The sequence below is a fragment of the Vidua macroura genome, chromosome 26, assembly GCF_024509145.1.
Source record: "Vidua macroura isolate BioBank_ID:100142 chromosome 26, ASM2450914v1, whole genome shotgun sequence".
Taxonomy (NCBI): Eukaryota; Metazoa; Chordata; class Aves; order Passeriformes; family Viduidae; genus Vidua; species Vidua macroura.
In genome coordinates this window covers 5491578-5511868 of record NC_071596.1, presented here as the reverse complement: position 1 = coordinate 5511868, position 20291 = coordinate 5491578, and the positions used below count along the sequence as shown (strand labels likewise).

The 20291-nt window shown below is 52.6% G+C and overlaps 1 protein-coding gene across 2 annotated transcripts; it reads left to right on the top strand.

The window, feature by feature from the left end:
- The first annotated feature begins 3672 nt into the window (after nucleotides 1-3672).
- On the top strand, nucleotides 3673-19951 carry COMP (cartilage oligomeric matrix protein). 2 transcript variants are annotated; one of them, XM_053999381.1, is made up of 20 exons: nucleotides 3673-3805; nucleotides 6479-6559; nucleotides 7354-7439; nucleotides 8634-8685; nucleotides 9723-9895; nucleotides 11285-11422; nucleotides 12362-12439; nucleotides 12842-13009; nucleotides 13928-14032; nucleotides 14157-14264; nucleotides 14835-14994; nucleotides 15401-15519; nucleotides 15822-15874; nucleotides 16189-16382; nucleotides 17166-17344; nucleotides 17503-17551; nucleotides 17747-17943; nucleotides 18050-18222; nucleotides 18724-18863; nucleotides 19398-19951. In XM_053999381.1, exons 1-20 carry the CDS (start codon nucleotides 3727-3729, stop codon nucleotides 19442-19444), a joined length of 2379 nt encoding a protein of 792 aa, XP_053855356.1. In that variant the 5' UTR covers nucleotides 3673-3726; the 3' UTR covers nucleotides 19445-19951. The 2 variants fall into 2 exon arrangements, with proteins under 2 accessions (XP_053855356.1, XP_053855357.1); XM_053999382.1 differs by lacking the exon at nucleotides 6479-6559.
- Nucleotides 19952-20291: the final 340 nt, after the last annotated feature.

The window sequence follows — 20291 nt, the reverse complement described above, 5'->3', positions numbered from 1 at the left end:
ATAACTGGAGACTGAACTTCCAAGGCTTTGGTTTGGGCGTTCTATTTTTAAGGTGGATTTATTTGATCAATGAATACATCGAAATTAATTGAAAATATATTTCAAATATAGAAATAAAACCTGATAGCTGTGGATGGGAATTTCAAGGCCCTCCCAACCCCATTCCAGGATCCCACGGTTCCTTTTCCTGCAAAATGAGGATTTTGGGGTCTCTTTGCTCCCCACACAAAGCAGATTTTTGGTCAGTTGTGTCTCTCACGAGTGACCCTGTCCACTCTTCATTCCATGGGAATTACATCTCTTTCTTTCTGCACTTTTATGACTTTTCCACAGTTTAAAAAACTCATTTTTTTTTCACAAATACTTGGCAAAACCCCCTTTTTTATTGGTGTCCTCTCAGGCCTCTGATAAGTGATGTGTTTTTCCTTCACTCTGCGCTGCCAGAACAGGGACTGCTGCCTTTTCTGGGAGTGGGAATGTGAAAAATCTGAATTTTCCTGGCTGCTCCTGCCCTCCCCAGCTGGAGGAACCCCAATTTTCACAGCTCTGGGTGAAAGATTTGATCCCTGAGGGATGTGGGACAGGGAATTTCTCCATCACTCACTCCTCATTTGTTACTGGAAAATCCAGATTATAAAGCAGATTTTCCCTCAGGATATCAGTGAGAAAAAAATCCTATCTTTTATAATAATAATAATAATAATAATAATAATAATAATAATAATAATAATAGTAATAATAGCATTAATAATAATGATGATAATGATAATAATTATAATGACGATAATGATTATTATAATAATTATAATGATGATAATAATAATAATGATAATAATAACAATAATAATTATTATAATGATGATAATAATTATAATTACGATCATGATTATGATAATAACAATAATAATTATTATTATAATGATGATAATTATGGTAATGATGATGATGATGATGATAATAATAATAATAATAATAATAATAATATTGACAGGGGGTTGATTTATCCAGAATTTTTCCCTGCTAAAACCAGGGAAATTCCAAAGTTTTGATCCCACAAGGATCAAACCCTTCAGGCCCTGGCTGGATTTGCCAAATGTCACCGAGTCCAAATTCCCTTATTTCCAGTGGGAATTTGCTGCCAAAAAAAAAAAAAAAAGAGTAAAAATCCATCAATTCCAGCATTCCTGGCACACCAAACCGGGAATGTTTATTAATTATTGTTTATTGTTTATTTTGGGGCCTGTGTGGGCCCTCAGGGCTGGGCCCCGTCACCACAGGGCCCTGGAGCTTGGGAGGTCTGAGGTAAAAATCAGGGAAAAAAAATATAATAAAAATCTCATTTTCTGTAAATATCCCAAATTCCTGCTGCTCCCACTTTTTAAAGACTGAGCTTCTGTTTCCTGGGCTTTCCCTGAGCCTCTCCTGGTTTGGTTTTTTTTTTGGTTTTTTGGGGTTTTTTTTGCTGTATTTCCAGGCCAAACTCCAGGAATGTTCCAGGCCTTTCCTCCCAGCTGGAATTTTTCTTGGGATTGGGAAATTCTTGGAATTTTTTTTTCCACTTTTCCCTCAGCTGCTCCCGGGTGGATTTCTCCATCCTGCTGGGGGAATGCTGCACAGAGAGCAAAAACTGAAATTTACCTTTTTTTTTTCCCCTCATTTTTACACTTCATCCTTCCTCCAGGAATACAAATCCCTCTCCAGGGATGTGGGGATGGGATTTGGGAATAAAACCCATCCAATAGAAATTAAAAAAACAAAAAACAAATCAATCCAATGGAAAGGGATGCAATGTCGTGGTGCTGAAATTTGCCTTTGGGGATTGAAAAGCATTTTTGTGCAGTTCTGGGGTGTTCCAGATGTCTCTGAGCACTTGCAGAAGGGAAATCCAGCCATGAATCATCGTCTGTGAGGAAGGAATAAACCCCCCTAAAAAAAAAATAATTTGAAAAAAATCTGGATTTTTAGCACCAAAAAAAAAAAAAAATCTGGAATTTTCTCCCTATTATAGCACCAAAAAAAATTCTGGAATTTTCTTACTATTTTATCACCCAAAAAAAAAACCCCCAAAAAAAAAAACCAAAAAAAACCCAAAACAAAACAAAAAAAGAAAAAAAAAAACTGGAATTTTCTTCCAGGTTTTTTTTTTTTTCAATTTTTTTTCTTCCATTTTTTTTCTTCCTTTTGTTTTTCTTCCACTTTTTTTCTTCCACTTTTTTCTTTCTTCCAGTTTTTTTCTTCCAGTTTGTTTCTTCCTTTTTTTTTTCTTCCAGTTTATTTCTTCCACTTTTTTTTCTTCCACTTCTTTTTCTTCCAGATTTTTTTTTCTTCCACTTTTTTCTTCTTCCACTTTTTTCTTCCACTTTTTTTCTTCCCAGTTTGTTTCTTCCAGTTTTTTTTTCCAGTTTTTTTCTTCTTCCACTTTTTTTCTTCCACTTTTTTCTTCCACTTTTTTTTCTTCCACTTTTTTTTCTTCCACTTTTTTTTCTTCCAGTTTTTCTTTCTTCCACTTTTTTCTTCTTCCAGATTTTTTTTCCTTCCACTTTTTTCCTTCCATTTTTTCCCCTTCCACTTTTTCCCCTTCCACTTTCCCCCTCCATTTTAGCGCACACAAACCCCTCGCTTCCCGCGGGGTCTCGCCGTTGTTTCCTGCCGGGGCCGGCGGAGCGGAGCCAGCGGGGACGGCGGGAGCGGGCAGCGGGAAGGAGGAGGAGGAAGGAGGGAAGGAGGAGGAAGGAGGAGGAGGAAGGAGGCAGGAGGAAGGCAGGGGGCAGGCAGGAGGAGGAAGGAGGAGGAGGAAGGAGGAGGAAGGAGGAGGAGGAAGGAGGAGGAGGAAGGAGGCAGGGGGAAGGAGGAAGGCAGAAGGAAGGCAGGGGGAAGGAAGGAGGAGGAAGGAGGGCAGGAGGAAGGCAGGAGGAAGGAGGAGGAGGAAGGAGGGAAGGCAGGAGGAAGGAGGAGGAAGGAGGAGGGAAGGAGGGAAGGAAGGAGGAGGAGGAAGGAGGGAAGGGAGGAGGAAGGCAGGAGGAAGGCAGAGGGCAGGCAGGAGGAGGAAGGAGGAGGAGGAAGGAGGAGGGAAGGCAGGAGGAAGGCAGGGGGAAGGAAGGAGGAGGAAGGAGGAGGAGGAAGGAGGGAAGGAGGAGGAAGGCAGGGGCAGGCAGGAGGAGGAAGGAGGAGGAGGAAGGAGGGAAGGAGAGAAGGGAGGAGGAAGGAGGCAGGAGGCAGGCAGGAGGAGGAGGAAGGAGGAGGAGGAAGGAGGGAAGGAGGAGGAAGGAGGAGGAGGAAGGAGGAGGAAGGAGGCAGGGGGAAGGAAGGAGGAGGGAAGGAGGGAAGGCAGGAGGAAGGCAGGAGGAGGAAGGAGGAGGAGGAAGGAGGGAGGGCAGGAGGAAGGCAGGGGGCAGGCAGGAGGAGGAGGAAGGCAGGGGGCAGGCAGGAGGAGGAGGAAGGAGGGCAGGAGGAAGGCAGGGGGCAGGCAGAAGGAGGAAGGAGGAGGAGGAGGAGGAAGGAGGGAAGGAGGAGGAAGGCAGGGGGCAGGCAGGAGGAGGAGGAAGGAGGGCAGGAGGAAGGCAGGGGGCAGGCAGGAGGAGGAAGGAGGAGGAGGAAGGAGGGAGGGCAGGAGGAAGGCAGGGGGCAGGCAGGAGGAGGAAGGAGGAGGAGGAGGAGGAAGGAGGAGGAAGGCAGGACCGCGCGGCATAAATAGCAAAGCTGCATGGGGAGAGCAGCGCTGCGAGCATGGCGAGCTGCGGGGCTGCAGCGCTGCTGCTGCTGCTCCTCTGCTGCCCCCTCTGCTGCTGCCAGCAGAGGCGGATCGGTAAGGGGCTGCGTTAATGCTGACTTTGCTCGGATTTTGCTCGGATTTTACTCTGATTTTACTCTGATTTAATGGTGATTTTACTCTGATTTTACTCTGATTTTACTCTGATTTAATGGTGATTTTACTCTGATTTAATGGTGATTTAATGGTGATTTTACTCTGATTTTATTCTGGTTTTACTCTGACTTAATGCTGATTTTACTCTGATTTAATGCTGATTTAACTCTACTTTAACTTCGATTGTACTCTGATTGTACTCTGATTGTACTCTGATTGTACTCTGTGCTGATTTAACTAACTCTGATTTAACTCTGATTTAACTCTGATTGTACTCTAAGTCCACTTTAACTCCACTTTAATCCTGATTTAATTCGGCATTACTCCGATTTCATTTTGGTTTAACTCTGATGTAATGCTGATTGTACTCTGATTTAACTCTACTTTAACTCTGATTAAATGTTGATTTCATTCCACTTTAACTCTGATTTAACTCTGCTTTAACTCTGATTTCATTCTGATTTCATTCTGATTTAACTCTGATTTCATTCTGATTTAACTCTGATTTCATTCTGATTTAACTCTGATTTCATTCTGATTTAACTCTGATTTCATTCTGCTTTAACTCCACTTTAATCTTGATTTAACTCTGTTTTAATATTGATTTAATTCTCCTTTAATTCTCCTTTAATTCTGACTCAATTCTGATTTTTTGAGGTTTTTTTAAGGCTGCTCTGAAACTGCTCAGGGGTGCAAGGGGAGGATTTTTCAGCTGGAGCCTGAAAATGTTGAAGGCAGTTTTATAGGAAAACCTGTAAATGCTCCATGGGATTTTTTTCCCCCCAGTTTTCCTCCTGAGAGGTGAAACTTTATTTAAAGCAAATAAAGGAAATCAATAATTTAAGGAAAGTTTTATTTAAGGAAAAGAAAGGAAATCAATAATTTAAGGAAAGCTTAATACTGACCTCCAGGAATGTTCAAATTCCACTTTTCCAACCCTGCTTTTGGGGAATTCTCACCTCCAGGAGGATTCCTGGCAATCCAAATTATTCCCAATCCAAAATTTACTGGAGAGCTCCCAAATATTCACTTTTTTTTTTCTTTTTTCTTTTTTTTTTTGTGGGGGGGGAAGAACCACGAGGTTTTTGGGTTTGTTTGTGGAAAATGAGGACTTTTTATTAAATCACTGCTGGGAAATTCTCCCTGCTCAAGGATGCAGAGCCCAAATTCCAGCTGTATTTTTTTTTTTTTGCCCTGGACACACAGAGGATTTTGTGGGATTTATTCCTGGTTTTCTCTTTGCTGTAGGTGAGGGGTGGTTTCTGTTAGGGGATTGGCAAATCTGGGGAAAAAGAGAGAAATTATGGGGGAAAAATTGGAGAAATTAGGGAGGAAATGGAGAAATTAAGGGGGGAAAAAGGAAATTATGGGGGTGAAACGGAGAAATTATAGGGGGAAAATAGAGAAATTATAGAAAAATTGAGAAATTATGGGGGGAAATGGGAAATTATAGGAATAAAATGAGAAATTATAGGAAAAATTGAGAAATTATAGAGTAAAACCAGAGACACGGGGTTGTGCATCCTCATGGCCAGGGAGGAATTTGACACTGGGATTTTGGGAGAATCCCTGTGTTAAACTGGGATGTGCAGTTTACCTTTCCACTCCCAAATTATCCCTGGAAGTTCCCCAGTCCAGAAGCACGAGCTCCATCCTCCCTGCCTCGGGCAGATCCCGGATTTTTCCCCATCCCAAAGGGACCCTGCAAACCCCAAATCCCAGCGGGAGGGATTCAGTAACGGGGATCCCCTCCCTGGCTGAGCTCGGGAGCTGCTCCTCACCCTGCAGCATTCCCGGTTTTCCCCTGGAATTGATCCTCACCCTTCAGCATTCCTGATTTCCCCTGGAGCTCATCCTGACCCTTCAGCATCCCTGATTTCCCCTAGAGCTGATCCCAACCCTTCAGCATTCCTGATTTTCTCTGGAGAGGATCCTGACCTCCCAGCATTCCCGGTTTTCCCCTGGAATTGATCCTGAGCCCCCAGCATTCCTGATTTTCTCTGGAGAGGATCCTGACCCTTCAGCATCCCTGATTTCCCCTGGAGAGGATGCTGACCCTGCAGCATTCCCGGTTTTCCCCTGGAATTGATCCTCACGCTGCAGCATTCCCGGTTTTCCCTGGAGCTCATCCTGACCACCAACATTCCTGATTTCCCCTGGAGCTGATCCCAACCCTTCAGCATTCCCGGTTTTCCCCTGGAATTGATCCCGACCCTTCAGCATCCCTGATTTCCCCTGGAGCTCATCCTGGCCCCCCAACATTCCTGATTTTCTCTGGAGAGGATCCTGACCCCCCAGCATTCCCGGTTTCCCCCTGGAGCTCCTCCTGCCCCCCAGAATTCCTGATTTCCCTGGAGCTCATCCTGCCCCCCAGCATTCCCGGTTTTCCCTGGAGCTCCTCCTGCCCCCCAGCATTCCTGATTTCCCTGGAGCTCCTCCTGCCCCCCAGCATTCCCGGTTTCCCCTGGAATTGATCCTGCCCCCCAGCATTCCTGATTTCCCTGGAGCTCCTCCTGCCCCCCAGCATTCCCGGTTTTCCCTGGAGCTCCTCCTGCCCCCCAGCATTCCCGGTGTTCCCTGGCTGAGCCCAGCCGTGTCCTTTGTGTCCCCAAGATCCCAGCCGGCCGCTCCAAGGGGCCGCCAGCCGCAAAGCCGCCGCGTTCGCCCGGGATCCCGGGAATGCCGTGGGAGCAGGTGAGAGCTGCAGCTTTCCCAGCCCCGGATTCGCCGCTTTTGGCCCCAAATCCCTGCCCGGGTGTGAACCTGAGGGGCTGGGCCAGAGCCCATCCCGCTGTGCCAGCCCGGAGCTGCTCCCAAATCCCACCCCAAATTCCAGCCAGGAGCTCCTTGGCGTGGAGGCTGGGCCCTGAATGTTAAATTATTCAGGTGATAACATATGAATATTATCCATATAATTATTCTTCATATAATAGAAAATATTGTTATAACACTAAAATATTATATTTCTGTTTTATACTAGAAAATATTATATGGATAAGAATTAAAATATTGTTCATATAACGATATGAATATATATTCAATTCGAATATTATATATTAATATATGATATATTCTATTGTATATTAATATATTATATAATATATAAATATATTATATTATATTATATTATATTATATATAGATATGATATATTATATAATACATAATAATATATAATTATATATAATATATATTATATATTATATATTATATATATGAATATATGACTATATAATATATATTAATATGCATATGTCTTAATATAACCATAACCATAACCATATAAATATAAACATATAAATATATAAAAAGTATATAAATCTATAAATAGTTTTTCATATATTCATATAATTTGTATAAATATATATATAGATATATTCATATAATATATATATATATCTATATAAACCTTCCCAGGTTTATAATCAGCTGGATTATAAACCTGGGATCCTCTGGGATTTTCCCAACAATTTGGGTTTTTTTTTTTAGGAGGAGAAGTTGGGCCAGAAATGCTGCAAGAAATGAGGGAAACCAACCGGGTGCTGCTGGAAGTTCGGGATCTGTTGAAGCAGCAGGTGGGTGAAAAATTCCTAATTCCTGATTTCCTGAGGGCTGGGAATTCTCTGCTTCCTGTGGAGAGTGAGCAGATTATTGCTACAAAACAGAACCCAGAGGTGCTTTGTAATTGGGAGATAAAGTTGGGGAAAAACTCTCAAGCTGGGAGAAACTTCAAGGTAGAAAAAAACCTTTGAGTTGGGAAAGAATTCCAGTTGAAAAAAAAAAAAACCCTTTGAGTTGGGAAAGAATTCCAGTTGAAAAATAAAAACCCCTTTGAGTTGGGAAAGAATTCCAGTTGAAAAATAAAAACCTTTGAGTTGGGAAAGAATTCCAGTTGAAAAATAAAAACCCCTTTGAGTTGGGAAAGAATTCCAGTTGAAAAATAAAAAAACCCTTTGAGTTGGGAAAGAATTCCAGTTGAAAAAACCTTCAAGTTAGGAAAAACGTCAAGGTGAAAAAAACCCTTGAAATTGAAAAAAAACAAGGTGGAAAACCCCTTCAAGTTGGGAAAAACTCTGTGCCTGGATCCCTGTGCCGGGATCCCTGTGCCGGGATCCCTGTGCCTGGATCCCCGTGCTGGGATGCCCATGCTGGGATGCCCGCACCAGGATCTCCATGCCGGGATCCCCGCGCTGGGATCTCCGTGCCGGGATCTCGGTGCCGGGATGCCCACACTGGGATCCCCATGCTGGAATGCCCCCACCAGGATCCTTGTGCTGGGATCCCTGTGCCAGGATCCCCGTGCCAGGATGCCCATGCTGGGATGCCCACACTGGGATCTCTGTGCCAGGATGCCCACACTGGGATCCCTGTGCCGGGATCTCTGCGCCGGGATCCCCATGCCGGGATGCCCGTGCTGGGATCTCCGTGCTGGGATCTCTGTGCCCAGATCCCCGTGCCAGGATCCCTGTGCCAGGATCTCTGTGCCCGGATCCCCATGCCAGGACACCTGTGCCGGGATCCCCATGCCGGGATCCCCGTGCCGGGATCCCCGTGCCGGGATCCCCATGCCAGGACACCTGTGCCGGGATCCCCATGCCGGGATCCCCGTGCCCGGATCCCCATGCCAGGATCCCCGTGCCGGGATCTCCGTTCCTGGATCCCCATGCCAGGATCCCCGTGCCGGGATGCCCACACTGGGATCCTTGTGCCAGGATCCCCGTGCCGGGACGCCCGCGCTGGCCCGGCTCAGCCCGGCTGTTCCCTTGCAGATCAAGGAGATCACGTTCCTGAAGAACACGGTCATGGAGTGCGACGCGTGCGGTGAGTGCCGGCCGTGCCCGCTGCTGCCCTGCCAGCACGGAACTGCAGCCGTGCCCGAAGGGAGCAGCCTCACCTCAGGCATTCCCGGAGATTCCCAACGGCTGGCATCTCCTTTCGGCCCCCTGCCCCCAGGGATTGGTGCCCACGCTGTTCTCCAGGGCAGCTGGAGCTTGGGGGCTTCCAAAAGCTTCTCTTCCCTTCCAGCAAACCCCCGGAATTCCAGAATTCTGGAATGGTTTGGGTTGGAGGGACCTTAAAGCTCATCCAGTGCCAGCCCTTCCAACCTTCCACCATCCCCGGGTGGCCTGGCAGCCACAGCTGCTCTGGGAATTCCATCCCAGCCCCTCCCCACCCTCCCAGGCAGGAATTCCTTCCCAAAATCCCATGAAACCCTGTGGGATCAGCCCAGGACTGGGGGGGTTCTGTGCCCTGAGCCCCTCACCCCCCAAATCCTCCCCAGGGCTCTTTTCCATCCCTTCAGCCCCAGCCTTTGCTTGTGCTCCTGTGCCATGAGCTGGGCTGGTGGCTCTGGGACAATCCATGGTGGCTTTGGGACACCCCAGAGCTGGGTTGGTGGCTTTGGGACAATCCATGGTGGCTTTGGGACACCCCAGGTTGTTTGTGGTGGCTCTGGGACACCCCAGATCTGAGCTGGTGGCTCTGGGACACCCCAGGTTGTTCTGGTGGCTCTGGGACACTCCAGAGCTGGGCTGGTGACTTTGGGACAATCCGTGGTGGCTTTGGGACAATCCGTGGTGGCTCTGGGACACCCCAGGTTGTTGGTGGTGGCTCTGGGACACCCCATGGTGGCTTTGGGACACCTCAGGTTTTTCTGGTGGGTCTGGGACACCCCAGATCTGAGCTGGTGGCTTTGGGACACTCCTTGGTGGCTTTGGGACACTCCAGATCTGAGCTGGTGGCTCTGGGACACCCCAGGTTGTTGGTGGTGGCTCTGGTTCACCCCGTGGTGGCTCTGGGACACCCCAGGTTGTTCTGGTGGCTCTGGGACAGTGTCCTCACCCGCCGCTGTCCCGCAGGGATGCGGCCGGAGGTGACGGGTCCTGTCATCACCATGACGCAGTTCAACCGCTGTGTCCCCAACCCCTGCTTCCCGGGCGTTCCGTGCACCGAGAGCGGCGGCGGCTTCCGCTGCGGGCCCTGCCCCGCCGGCTACTCCGGGAACGGCACGCACTGCACCGACATCAACGAGGTAACGCCGGCCCCGGGGCACCGCCCGCCGCGGGCACCGCCCGGCGCCTGCCTCGGGGCAGGGAGAGCCCTCGGTGCCTGCAGGAGCTGCACTTGTGCGCCTGGCACACGCTGGGGTTCCTGCAGGAGCTGCACTTCTGTGCCTGGCAATGCCAGGGTTCCTGCACTCTGGAATTCTGTGCCTGGCACTTGCCAGGGTTCCTGCAGGAGCTGCACTTCTGTGCCTGGCACATTCCAGGGTTCCTGCACTCTGGAATTCTGTGCCTGGCACATGCCAGGGTTGCTGCAGGAGCTGCACTTCTGTGCCTGGCACTTGCCAGGGTTGCTGCAGGAGCTGCAGTTCTGTGCCTGGCACGTGCTGGGGTTCCTGCATTCTGGAATTCTGTGCCTGGCACACACTGAGATTCCTGCACTCTGGAATTCTGTGCCTGGCACACTCTGGGATTCCTGCAGACTCTGGAATTCTGTGCCTGGCCCTCCCCAGGGAGGGTTTAGGGCCAGTCCAGTCAGGATTTCTCCCAACAAAATAAATCCTGAGGTTTGTGCCACACAGGGAGGGGAGTTTGGAACACCAGAGCAGCCTCCTTCGCTGAGGAGTTGTTAGAGATAAGATTTAGTAGGTGTGGAGTGGGATCAAACATTTCCCAGATAATCCTTGAAACAGCAAATCTTAACCACAGGGCTTTGTTTCTGCCCCTAAATCAAGCCTTGCCAGGCAGATACTGTGTCTTATTTTTAGGAAATTTTCTCTTTTTTTTAGGAAATGTGGCATTCCACCAATTTTAAGCTCTGTGTGTGTGCAAAGCTCTGTCATCCATGGATTTTTTTTGTAGGGCTCCTGAGCTCTGTGCTTCCCAAACCATGAACTTGATTATCCCACTCTTGCAGAACCTCAGCTGCATTTCAATTTAAAAGCCTGCTGAAGGCTCCATGGGAGATTTTGGGATTGTCAGTCCAAAATATGGGATCCACTGTATTCCTGTGATGCATCTGCCAGCACAGAGCATAAAAACCCAGGGAAAATAATGAAGTGTTGGAGGAAGCAAAGCATTCGGAGCAATTTTGGAAAGAGTGGTGAACAAACAACCGGTGTTGTGTTCTGAGGCTGGGGTGAGGAGTTGTCCATTCCCCTGGACTCTGAGGATTCCAGGAGGGAAAAGGTGAAGCAAGAGCAGCTCCCTGGCTGGGCTCTGGTGCCACCTGAGGAGAATCAGAGCTCAGAGTGGCTTTGTTCTATTGCAACCCAGGGGGACAGCCGGGCTGGGGGAAGCCCTCGAGGAACTTCTGTGCTGTTTTATCCGCCTTCAGACTAAAACTCCAAGAGCTGGACGTGCCCCAGGGCTGGAGCTGCCCCCTGGCACAGCCCCGGGCACCCTCTCTCTTGTTTCAGTGCAATGCCAACCCCTGCTTCCCGAAAGTCCAGTGCATTAACACCAACCCCGGCTTCCGCTGCGACCCCTGCCCGCCCGGCTTCACCGGGCAGCTGCTGGAAGGGGTGGGACTGGCCTTTGCCAGGGCCAACAAACAGGTGAGGGCCTGGAATGTTCTGTGTCCCTCAGAAGCTGGGAATTCTCTCCCTTCTGCAGCCAGGACTCAAAGGTCTGCGAAGAAACGGGAGGGAAAGGCGAGGTGATGGTTCCTAAAGGTGGAAGGGATTCCTGAGTGATGGAAAGGGAGGGGCTGGGGGGGAATTCCCATCCCTGGGAGTGTCCCAGGCCAGCTTGGAGCACCCTGGGGGAGTGGAAGGTGTCCCTGGGGGTTGGGGATGGGATTCCCAACCCAAACCCTTTTGGGATTGTGGGAGTCCCACAGATTGTGGATTTGGATCCAAATTGTGGGTTTGGGATTCCCACTGTGTTGGTGGGAATGCAGGGAGAGGAGAGTGCCCAGGATGTCCTGGCACCTGAGCCCCAGAGCCACCTCCCGTGTGCCAGACTGGGGCTGGGCAGAGCATCCCAACACCTCTGGGGCTGTGGGGCCATCCCGGGGATGGGAATGGGAACAGGAATGGCAATGGGAACGGGAATCCTTCCTGCTGGGACACAGAAGAGTTCCTGCAGCTGCTGCCACCCCCTCCCGGCTTCTCTGACAGCTCCAGGCAGATTAAAAATCCCAACAGCCTGGGCTGATTGGGGTTTTTAGGGATAATTATCCCACATGTGGCTCTGGGAATTTGGGGCTGGTCGTGGGATGCAGCCACTGAGCTTCCAAATCCATGGAGCCCCTTCCACAGTGAGGAGATTCCAGCAGCTCAGTTCAGAGCTCTGTTCCCAGGCTGGAACCTCTGCTGACTCTGGAGAGGGGTCTGAAACCCTGCTGGGATCTGCCTCAGGCTTGTCAGCAGGAAAACTTGCTAGCCCTGGGCTAGTGAGGTGTGCCAGGGCTCTGCTTCTGCAGCTGGCCCCGCCCCAGCCCCGGGGTTTGGGGTGCAGTGAAGCTACAGGTGTGTCCTGTTCTCCCTGGGCAGGTGTGCACCGACATCAACGAGTGTGAGACTGGAGCCGCCACCAATTGTGTCCCAAACTCCATCTGCATCAACACTCGGGTGAATCCTCAGGGATTTGGGCAGGATCCCAGGGCTGGAGCCCCTCTGGAGCCCGGCTGGGAGAGCTGGGGGGGGTTCTGTGGAGAGGAGAAGCTCCAGGGAGAGCTTCCAGGACCCAAAGGGGCTCCAGGAGAGCTGGGGAGGGACTGGGGACAAGGCAGGGAGGGACAGGACACAGGGAATGGCTCCCACTGCCAGAGGATGGGATATTGGGAAGGGATTGTTCCCTGGGCGGGTGGGCAGGGAATGGAAGGGGATGGGATTCCCAGAGCAGCTGTGGCTGCCCCTGGATCCCTGGAGTGTCCCTCGCCAGGGACAGGCGGAGGTGTCCCGAGGAGGGGCTGCGGGAGGGATTTACCGGGATTCGCCGTCGAGTTCCTCCTCTCCCCGTTTTCCCCGCAGGGATCCTACAAGTGCGGGGCCTGCAAGCCGGGCTTTGTGGGGGATCAGATCAGCGGCTGCAGGAGCCAGACGGCGCCAGGGACACGGCGCTGCCCCAACGGCGAGATCAGCCCGTGCCACGAGAAAGCCGAGTGCATCGTGGAGAGGGACGGCTCCCTGTCCTGCCAGGTCCGGGGGCTCCCTGCCATCGGGGATGGTCCCACCCTCCCGAGAATGGGGTCTGGTCCCACCCTATCGCGACGGGGCTCGGCTCCCAGCCCCTTGTGAGATGGGGGTCCGGTCTGATCCGCGGGATGGAAGGGTCTGGTCCGACCCTCCTGTGTTTGGGGTCTGCTCTGACCCTCCTGCAAACGGGGACTGGTCCCAGTCTCCCCCGAGGCTGGGGTGTGATCCCACCCTCCCAAGGCTGGCTGGGGTCTGGTCTCGCCCTCCTGCGATCTGGATTTAATCCCAATTTCCCTGCGGCTGGGGTCTGGTCCCGCCCTCCCGAGATCGGGGTTGGGTCCCACACTCCTGTGGCTCTGGTCCGACCCCCGCCCCGGGATTTGGGTCTGGTCTGATTCCCCCACGGCTGGGGTCTGATCCAGCCACTCCTGCGATTGGTTTGGGGTCTGGTCTGATCCCAAACTCCCTGGGACTGGGGTCGGTCTGCTTGCTCCTCGTTCCCTCATCCCGCGCTCCTCTCCCGGGTCTGTCACTGCCCTCTCCTGGAGGACGCCCTTCCCAAACCATCCCTGCTCGTCCCTGTCCCCTGAGCTCCTCCCGGCGCCTCCGACCCGCTCCTGCTTTTTTGGGGTGCTGGTTTTCCCTGAAGCGCTGCGGATCTGTCGGGTACGGAATTCCCTGGGGCTGAGCAGGGAGAACCCGCTCAGCAGCCCCAGAGCCAACTTGTGCTGCTGCTCACGGTCCCAGCAGCAAGCAGCGAGCCGGACCCGAGCTGCTGAAATCCCAGAAACTTTCCGCCAGGCGCTATTTCCCTGTCGGGTTTCCCATCCCGGGGTTCGCAGCGTTTCGTGCTGTATCTCCTAAATCCTTGGCTTTCGGAGGCCATCGCGGGGCTGATTTTTTGTGCCTGCCGTGCTGCAGTGCCTCGTGGGGTGGGCAGGGAACGGCTACGTGTGCGGGAAGGACACGGACATCGACGGAGTCCCCGACGAGAAGCAGCGCTGCTCCGACAAGAAATGCCGCAAGGTGAGGGCAGGAAATCCGGGAATTTCACCCCAGTTTCACTCCAGGACAGGCCCTGGGTGCTGCTGAGACGTCCAGAGCTCCGGCTGGGTGCCGCTCCCACATCCCTGTGTGTCTGTCCTGGCAGGATAACTGCGTGACCGTGCCCAACTCCGGCCAGGAGGACGCGGACCGGGACGGGATCGGTGACGCCTGCGACGACGACGCCGACGGAGACGGGATCCCAAACGCTGAGGTTCGGGTTCTGCTGGCCCTGCCGGGCTCCTGCCGGGCAGCAGCACCTGCAGGGGGAATTCAGGGGGTCCCAGTGGGGATTCAGAGATCCCAGTGGAGATTTGGGGGTCCCGGGGGGATTCAGGGGTCCCAGTGGGAATTTAGGGATTCCAGTGGGATTTCAGGGGGTCCCAGTGGGATTTCAGGGGGTCCCAGTGGGGATTTCAGAGGTCCCAGTGGAGATTTGGGGGTCCTGGGGGGAATTCACGGGGTCCCAGTGGGAATTCAGGGGTCCCAGTGAGATTTCAGGAGGTCCCAGTGAGATTTCAGGGGTCCCAGTGGGGAGTCAGGTTCCAGTGGGGATTCAGGAGGTCCCAGTGGGATTTCAGGGGGTCCCAGTGGGGAGTCAGGAGTCCCAGTGGGGATTTCAGGGGTCCCCGTGTGGCCGGGCTCTGGGGGCTCTGGGCATCTCAAACCAGGCTGAGAAAGCTCCGGACCCTGAAGGGCCGCCCCGAGGGCTGGGGTCCTGTCCTGGCCGGGGACACCCTGGGCAGGCACTGGTGTCCCCAGCCCGTGTCCCCTGGCCCTGCAGGACAACTGCGTGTACACGAGGAACACGGACCAGCGCAACGCCGACAAGGACAACTTCGGGGACGCGTGTGACAACTGCCGGCAGGTGAAGAACAACGACCAGAAGGACATCGACGGCGACGGCAAGGGCGACGAGTGTGACGACGACATGGATGGGGACGGTGAGATCCTGGCACATCCCGGCCTGATTCCTGCTGGGAAATCAGCTGGGCAGTGCCTCTCACAGGCTGCTGCTCTCTCAACCTTGGATTTATTATCGTTGTTATTGCCCACGGTCACACCCAGCCTCGTCCTGGCTGCCCTGTGCTGCGTTTTTTAAGGGAGAAATCTGGGGATATCCAAGCTGCCAGCAGCTCCTGGCTCGAGGCTGGGGGGGGTCAGGGCTGTCCCCCAGGGTGGAGACAAACCTGGCTGGCTTTGGAAACTGAGCTGATCACAGTTTGCACAAACGCTGCTCCCAGCAGCCAGGAATCCCAGCAAACACCAGCCCCAAATCCTGAAATCGTTGCTTTAGCCACGAATTCACCCCCCTGGACTTTTGTGGCTCCACTGTCCCCTGTTTTCCAGGGATCAGAAACTCCATGGACAACTGCAGGAGAGTGCCCAACCCTGACCAGAGGGACGGGGACGGGGACGGCGTGGGGGACGCCTGTGACAGCTGCCCCACCCTCAGCAACCCTGACCAGGTACAGAACCCCCCAGTGGGAGTCCTGCAGGGCCCTTCCTGTCACCCCAGCCATGCCTGTGTCACTGCCCAGGTGACAATTCCAGCTGCCACCCTCCTATGGCACAAAAGGAAATTCCCTCTGGAAGCCAGGGGGGAACTTTGGCTCTCTGGGCTCTCCCTTCCTGCCCTGTCCCACTGCTGGAATTCTTCAGAATCTCCCCAAAAAATCCCACAGAAACGCCCCTGCTGTTGGCAGCTCTCTGTTCTCTTCCTTGCCTTTACCTCTGGAAAATTGAAATTATTCTTCCTTTATTTTTCTAGAAAGACACTGACCATGATCTGGTGGGAGATGTCTGTGACACCAACCAGGACAGGTGAGCTGCAGGAATTAAAAATCCTATTTATTTGCATGACATCCAGGGGGTGAAGGGACCAAAGGGCTGTGACAACCTGGCTTGGCCAGGAGGTTTAGAGGTGAAATTCTCTTCAGACCTCACAAAAAGTGACCGCTGGAAGGAAGGCCCCCTCCCAGAGCCGTCCATTTCCAGCAGGAACATTCCTGACCCATTCCTGCCGTGACCTTTAAGGCTGAAATCCCCCATCCTGCTGAGGACCCCAGCCCCGGGGAAGGCTTCCCGTGCTGGTGGCCCCTGGGTGACGCGTCCCTGTCCCTGTCCCCTCTCCCCAGCGACGGGGACGGGCACCAGGACTCGCGGGACAACTGCCCCACGGTGCCCAACAGCGCGCAGCTGGACACGGACGGCGACGGGCTGGGCGACGAGTGCGACGAGGACGACGACGACGACGGCATCCCCGACTTCAGGCCCCCCGGGCCCGACAACTGCAGGCTGGTCCCCAACCCCGGCCAGGAGGACTCGGATGGTGAGGGGTGGATCCTTCTGGGGCGCCCCGGCGCCGCTCCAGGCTCTGGAGTCCGCAGGAATTCCTTTGGGTTTTCTCAGGACTGACGCGCGCCGGGCCCGTGACGCTGGCAGGTGTCCTCAGTGCCAGCACGGGGTCTGGGCTGGGGCCAGGTTTGGGATTATGCTTGGGATTATGCTTGGGACCAGGTCTGGGACCAGGTCTGGGATCAGGTCTGGGACCAGGTCTGGAATCAGGTCTGGCATCATGTTTGGGATCCTGTTTCGGATCGTGTTATGGATCATGTTTGGGGTCATGTTTGGGATCAGGTTTGGGGTCAGGTCTGGGATCAGGTTTGGGGTCAGGTTTGGGATCAAGTCTGGAATCAGGTCTGGCGTCATGTTTGGGATCCTGTTTAGGATTGTGTTATGGATCATGTTTGGGATCAGGTTTGGGATCGTGTTTAGGATCGTGTTATGGATCACATTTAGGATCATGTTTGGGATCACATTTAGGATCACATTTGGGATCATGTTATGGATCATGTTTGGGGTCACGTTTGGGATCATGTTTGGGATCACATTTAGGATCATGTTTGGGGTCAGGTTCTCTCTCCCAGAGGTGTCTGGGGTTTGAGGGGTTTCTCTGCCAGCAGGAGAAGCCTCCAGGTTTCTCTGCAGCTCCTCGGGGTGTCCCAGTCCCTCGGTGCCCTCAGCTGGTGCTGCCGAGGCTGAGCAAACCCAGGGCAGGAGCTGCTGCTCCAGGCGCGTTCCTCCTCCTCCTCCTCCTCCTCCTCGTGCCCAGGGGACGGCGTGGGGAACCTGTGTGAGGATGACTTCGACAGGGACATGGTGATCGACAGGATCGACGTGTGCCCCGAGAACGCCAAGGTGACGCTCACGGACTTCAGGGCCTTCCAGACCGTGGTGCTGGACCCCGAGGGGGACGCCCAGATCGACCCCAACTGGATCGTCCTCAACCAGGTAGGGAGAGCCCCTGGGAGAGGGAACAATCCTGGAGGGTTTTCCCTGAAAGGCTCCGTGGTTCTGCCCAAATCCCAGAGCTGCAGCCCTGGAGCAGCACAAGAGGGAGTTTGGTGTGTCTGGAATTGCACTAAAGAGTCACAACTCCTCTTTCCCAGGGCATGGAGATTGTCCAGACCATGAACAGCGACCCTGGCCTGGCTGTAGGTGAGGAATTTCCCTTTTCCCTTTGGGAAATCATCACTCCATGCAGCTTTGATCAGCCACTGCTTAAGGACTCCTCCCACTGTTTCCTGTAGTGCACAGGGTCCAGATTCCCCCTGGCAAAATCCACCTCCCCAGCCGACTCCTGGCTCTGTTCTGTGCTGGAATGCAGAGTCTCTGTTCTGCTGCCCCTGACAGGGTACACAGCCTTTAACGGGGTGGACTTCGAGGGCACCTTCCACGTCAACACGGCCACGGACGACGACTACGCCGGGTTCATCTTCGGCTACCAGGACAGCTCCAGCTTCTACGTGGTCATGTGGAAGCAGATGGAGCAGACCTACTGGCAGGCAAACCCCTTCCGGGCCGTGGCAGAGCCCGGGATTCAGCTGAAGGTAAAGGAGCCCTGCAAAAGGAATTCCCTGGTGGGTTTTTGCCCTGGGACAAGCAGCTGTGTTGAGTCCTGTCTGCACACATTGACCAGGCTCTCCTCTGTCCCAGGCAGTGAAATCCAAAACTGGCCCTGGGGAGTACCTGAGGAATTCCCTGTGGCACACGGGAGACACCACGGACCAGGTGAAGCTGCTCTGGAAGGACCCCCGGAATTCCGGCTGGAAGGACAAGACCTCCTACCGCTGGTTCCTGCAGCACCGGCCCCAGGTCGGCTACATCAGGTGAGGCTCGGGCCAGGACCATTCCCACCAGGAAAACCAGCCCCAGGGAGCCCCAGAATGGTTTTGGAAGGGAACTCATCCATTGTGGATATTCTCAGCTCAGTCAGAGAGAAAGAGAAAGGTTTTCTAACCAGGCAAGAGCCTGGGAAACAGTTGGGAAAGAATGTAAATAATTCTCTAATCTATCTTGTTATTCACATTGTTTATAGATATGCTCTGCCACCGTGTGTCATTCACTGCACACCAATGGTGGGGGATGTTTTTACTCTAAGACCAATGAAATTAGTCTTCTTGATGTTCTCTATATATAGAGCGGTATATTTGAAATAAATCAGAGCTCATTTTCTTTGCCTTCTGATCTGGAGTTCTCTGTTCCCGTCTTGCTCGACAGCGACAATCCATGGGCAGGGACACCTCCCACGGTCCCCTGGGCACTCCCAGGGATGGAGCATCCCCGAGGCCGGGGCAGCTCCTGCCACTCCCTGCCTTGTTCCCCCCCAGGGCTCGGTTCTACGAGGGCCCCGAGGTCGTGGCAGACACTGGAGTTGTCCTGGACACCACCATGAGAGGGGGACGCCTCGGGGTGTTCTGCTTCTCCCAGGAGAACATCATCTGGTCCAACCTCCGCTACCGCTGCAACGGTGAGTCCACAAAGGCACACCCGAGTTCTCCTCGTTTTCCAGTCGTTCACCTGGACACCCGCACAGCCACGGCAACGGGGCAGTCCTGCCCTGATTTTTAGAAGTGTTAAGTTTTCTTTTATAGCTCTTTTGAAAGTTTTAAAGTTCTCCTAAAACTTCCTTAGCCTTCTAAGTTTTATAATGTTTATAATGTTTATAATGTTTATAATGTTTAATATTTCTACTGGAGTTCTCACACACTGTTCATGTAAATAATGATTGTTTTGCATTCTTCTTTGTGGGAGGAGAGAACTGATGGACTGTTGGTTTGGCCAGTGTAGTTAGAGAAGTAGCAATTTCATCCTCCAATCCACTGCCACTTTTAGAATTCTCTGTATTACAAAGTCAGAAACAAAATTAGCTCTTTTTCTCTCTTGAACTCACCAAGTTTCTGCGTACTCATTTCGTGTCCAGTAACAACAGGGCAGCAAGCAGGACCCGAGCCCATCCTTCCCTGCCCTTCCTGCCCCTGATCTCTCTTTCTTTAATGCTCAGACACCATCCCAGAGGACTACGAGACGTTCCGGTTCCAGCAGGACTAATCCCCCTGGAGCATCCCTGCAGCCCGTCCTGCTTCCCACTCCCGCTCTGGAACCCTGCCCCAAGAGCTGTCAGCACCTCCCAGCGCGCCCTCACAGCCTCCAGCTCCCCTTCCCCAACAGCAAATCCCTGAAAATGTTACACGAATCCTCTGGGAAGGGCAGAGGTGGAGACAGGAGTGTGACCAGAAGCCTGAGCTGCTGCAAGCCCCAGCTCAGGGCCGTGCTGGGAGCTCCCTGCAGCAGCTGCGATGGCTGCAGAACGTTTGGCGTGGACGATTCCCAGGAATCCTCTCCCTGCTCCAAGGCTCCCGAGTGTGAATGTTGTTTTCCTTTTCAAGACCTGCTGCAAAGCAAACTCAGCACGAGTCTGAGAGGGACGCGCGGAGCAGCCTCGGTACAAGTTGCTCATTTTAATTAAAAAAGCACTTTAAGGAGAGTATCTTTGTTCTGGAATGTTGGGAAATGAACACTTGGAATGCTGGATAATAAATTCTAGATTTCTCCTTGGTCATGTGTGTGTTCTCTCCACTCTCCTGAAGCTTTTCCCTTGCAGATGTGGAAGGGAGGAACCCTCCAGGGCTGAGCTCCGTGGGGCTGAGAGCGCCCGGGGCTGCATTGGGAATTTTCTTGGAAGTGCCAATGCACGGAGGCACCTTTTCCTCAAGAGCCTCCCTCTCCTCAGCCCTGCCCTGCCTGGTTCTTGCTGGAACAACAAATTAAAGCTTCGTGCTGGGTTTGTCACCGTGCCAGGGCTCCCACAAAGAGACGAGGAGCTGGGAAAATGCTCCTGTCCCTGCCAGGGGAGCTGGGAGAGGTTTTCCACAGCTGAAACCTGGGAAGCCTCAAA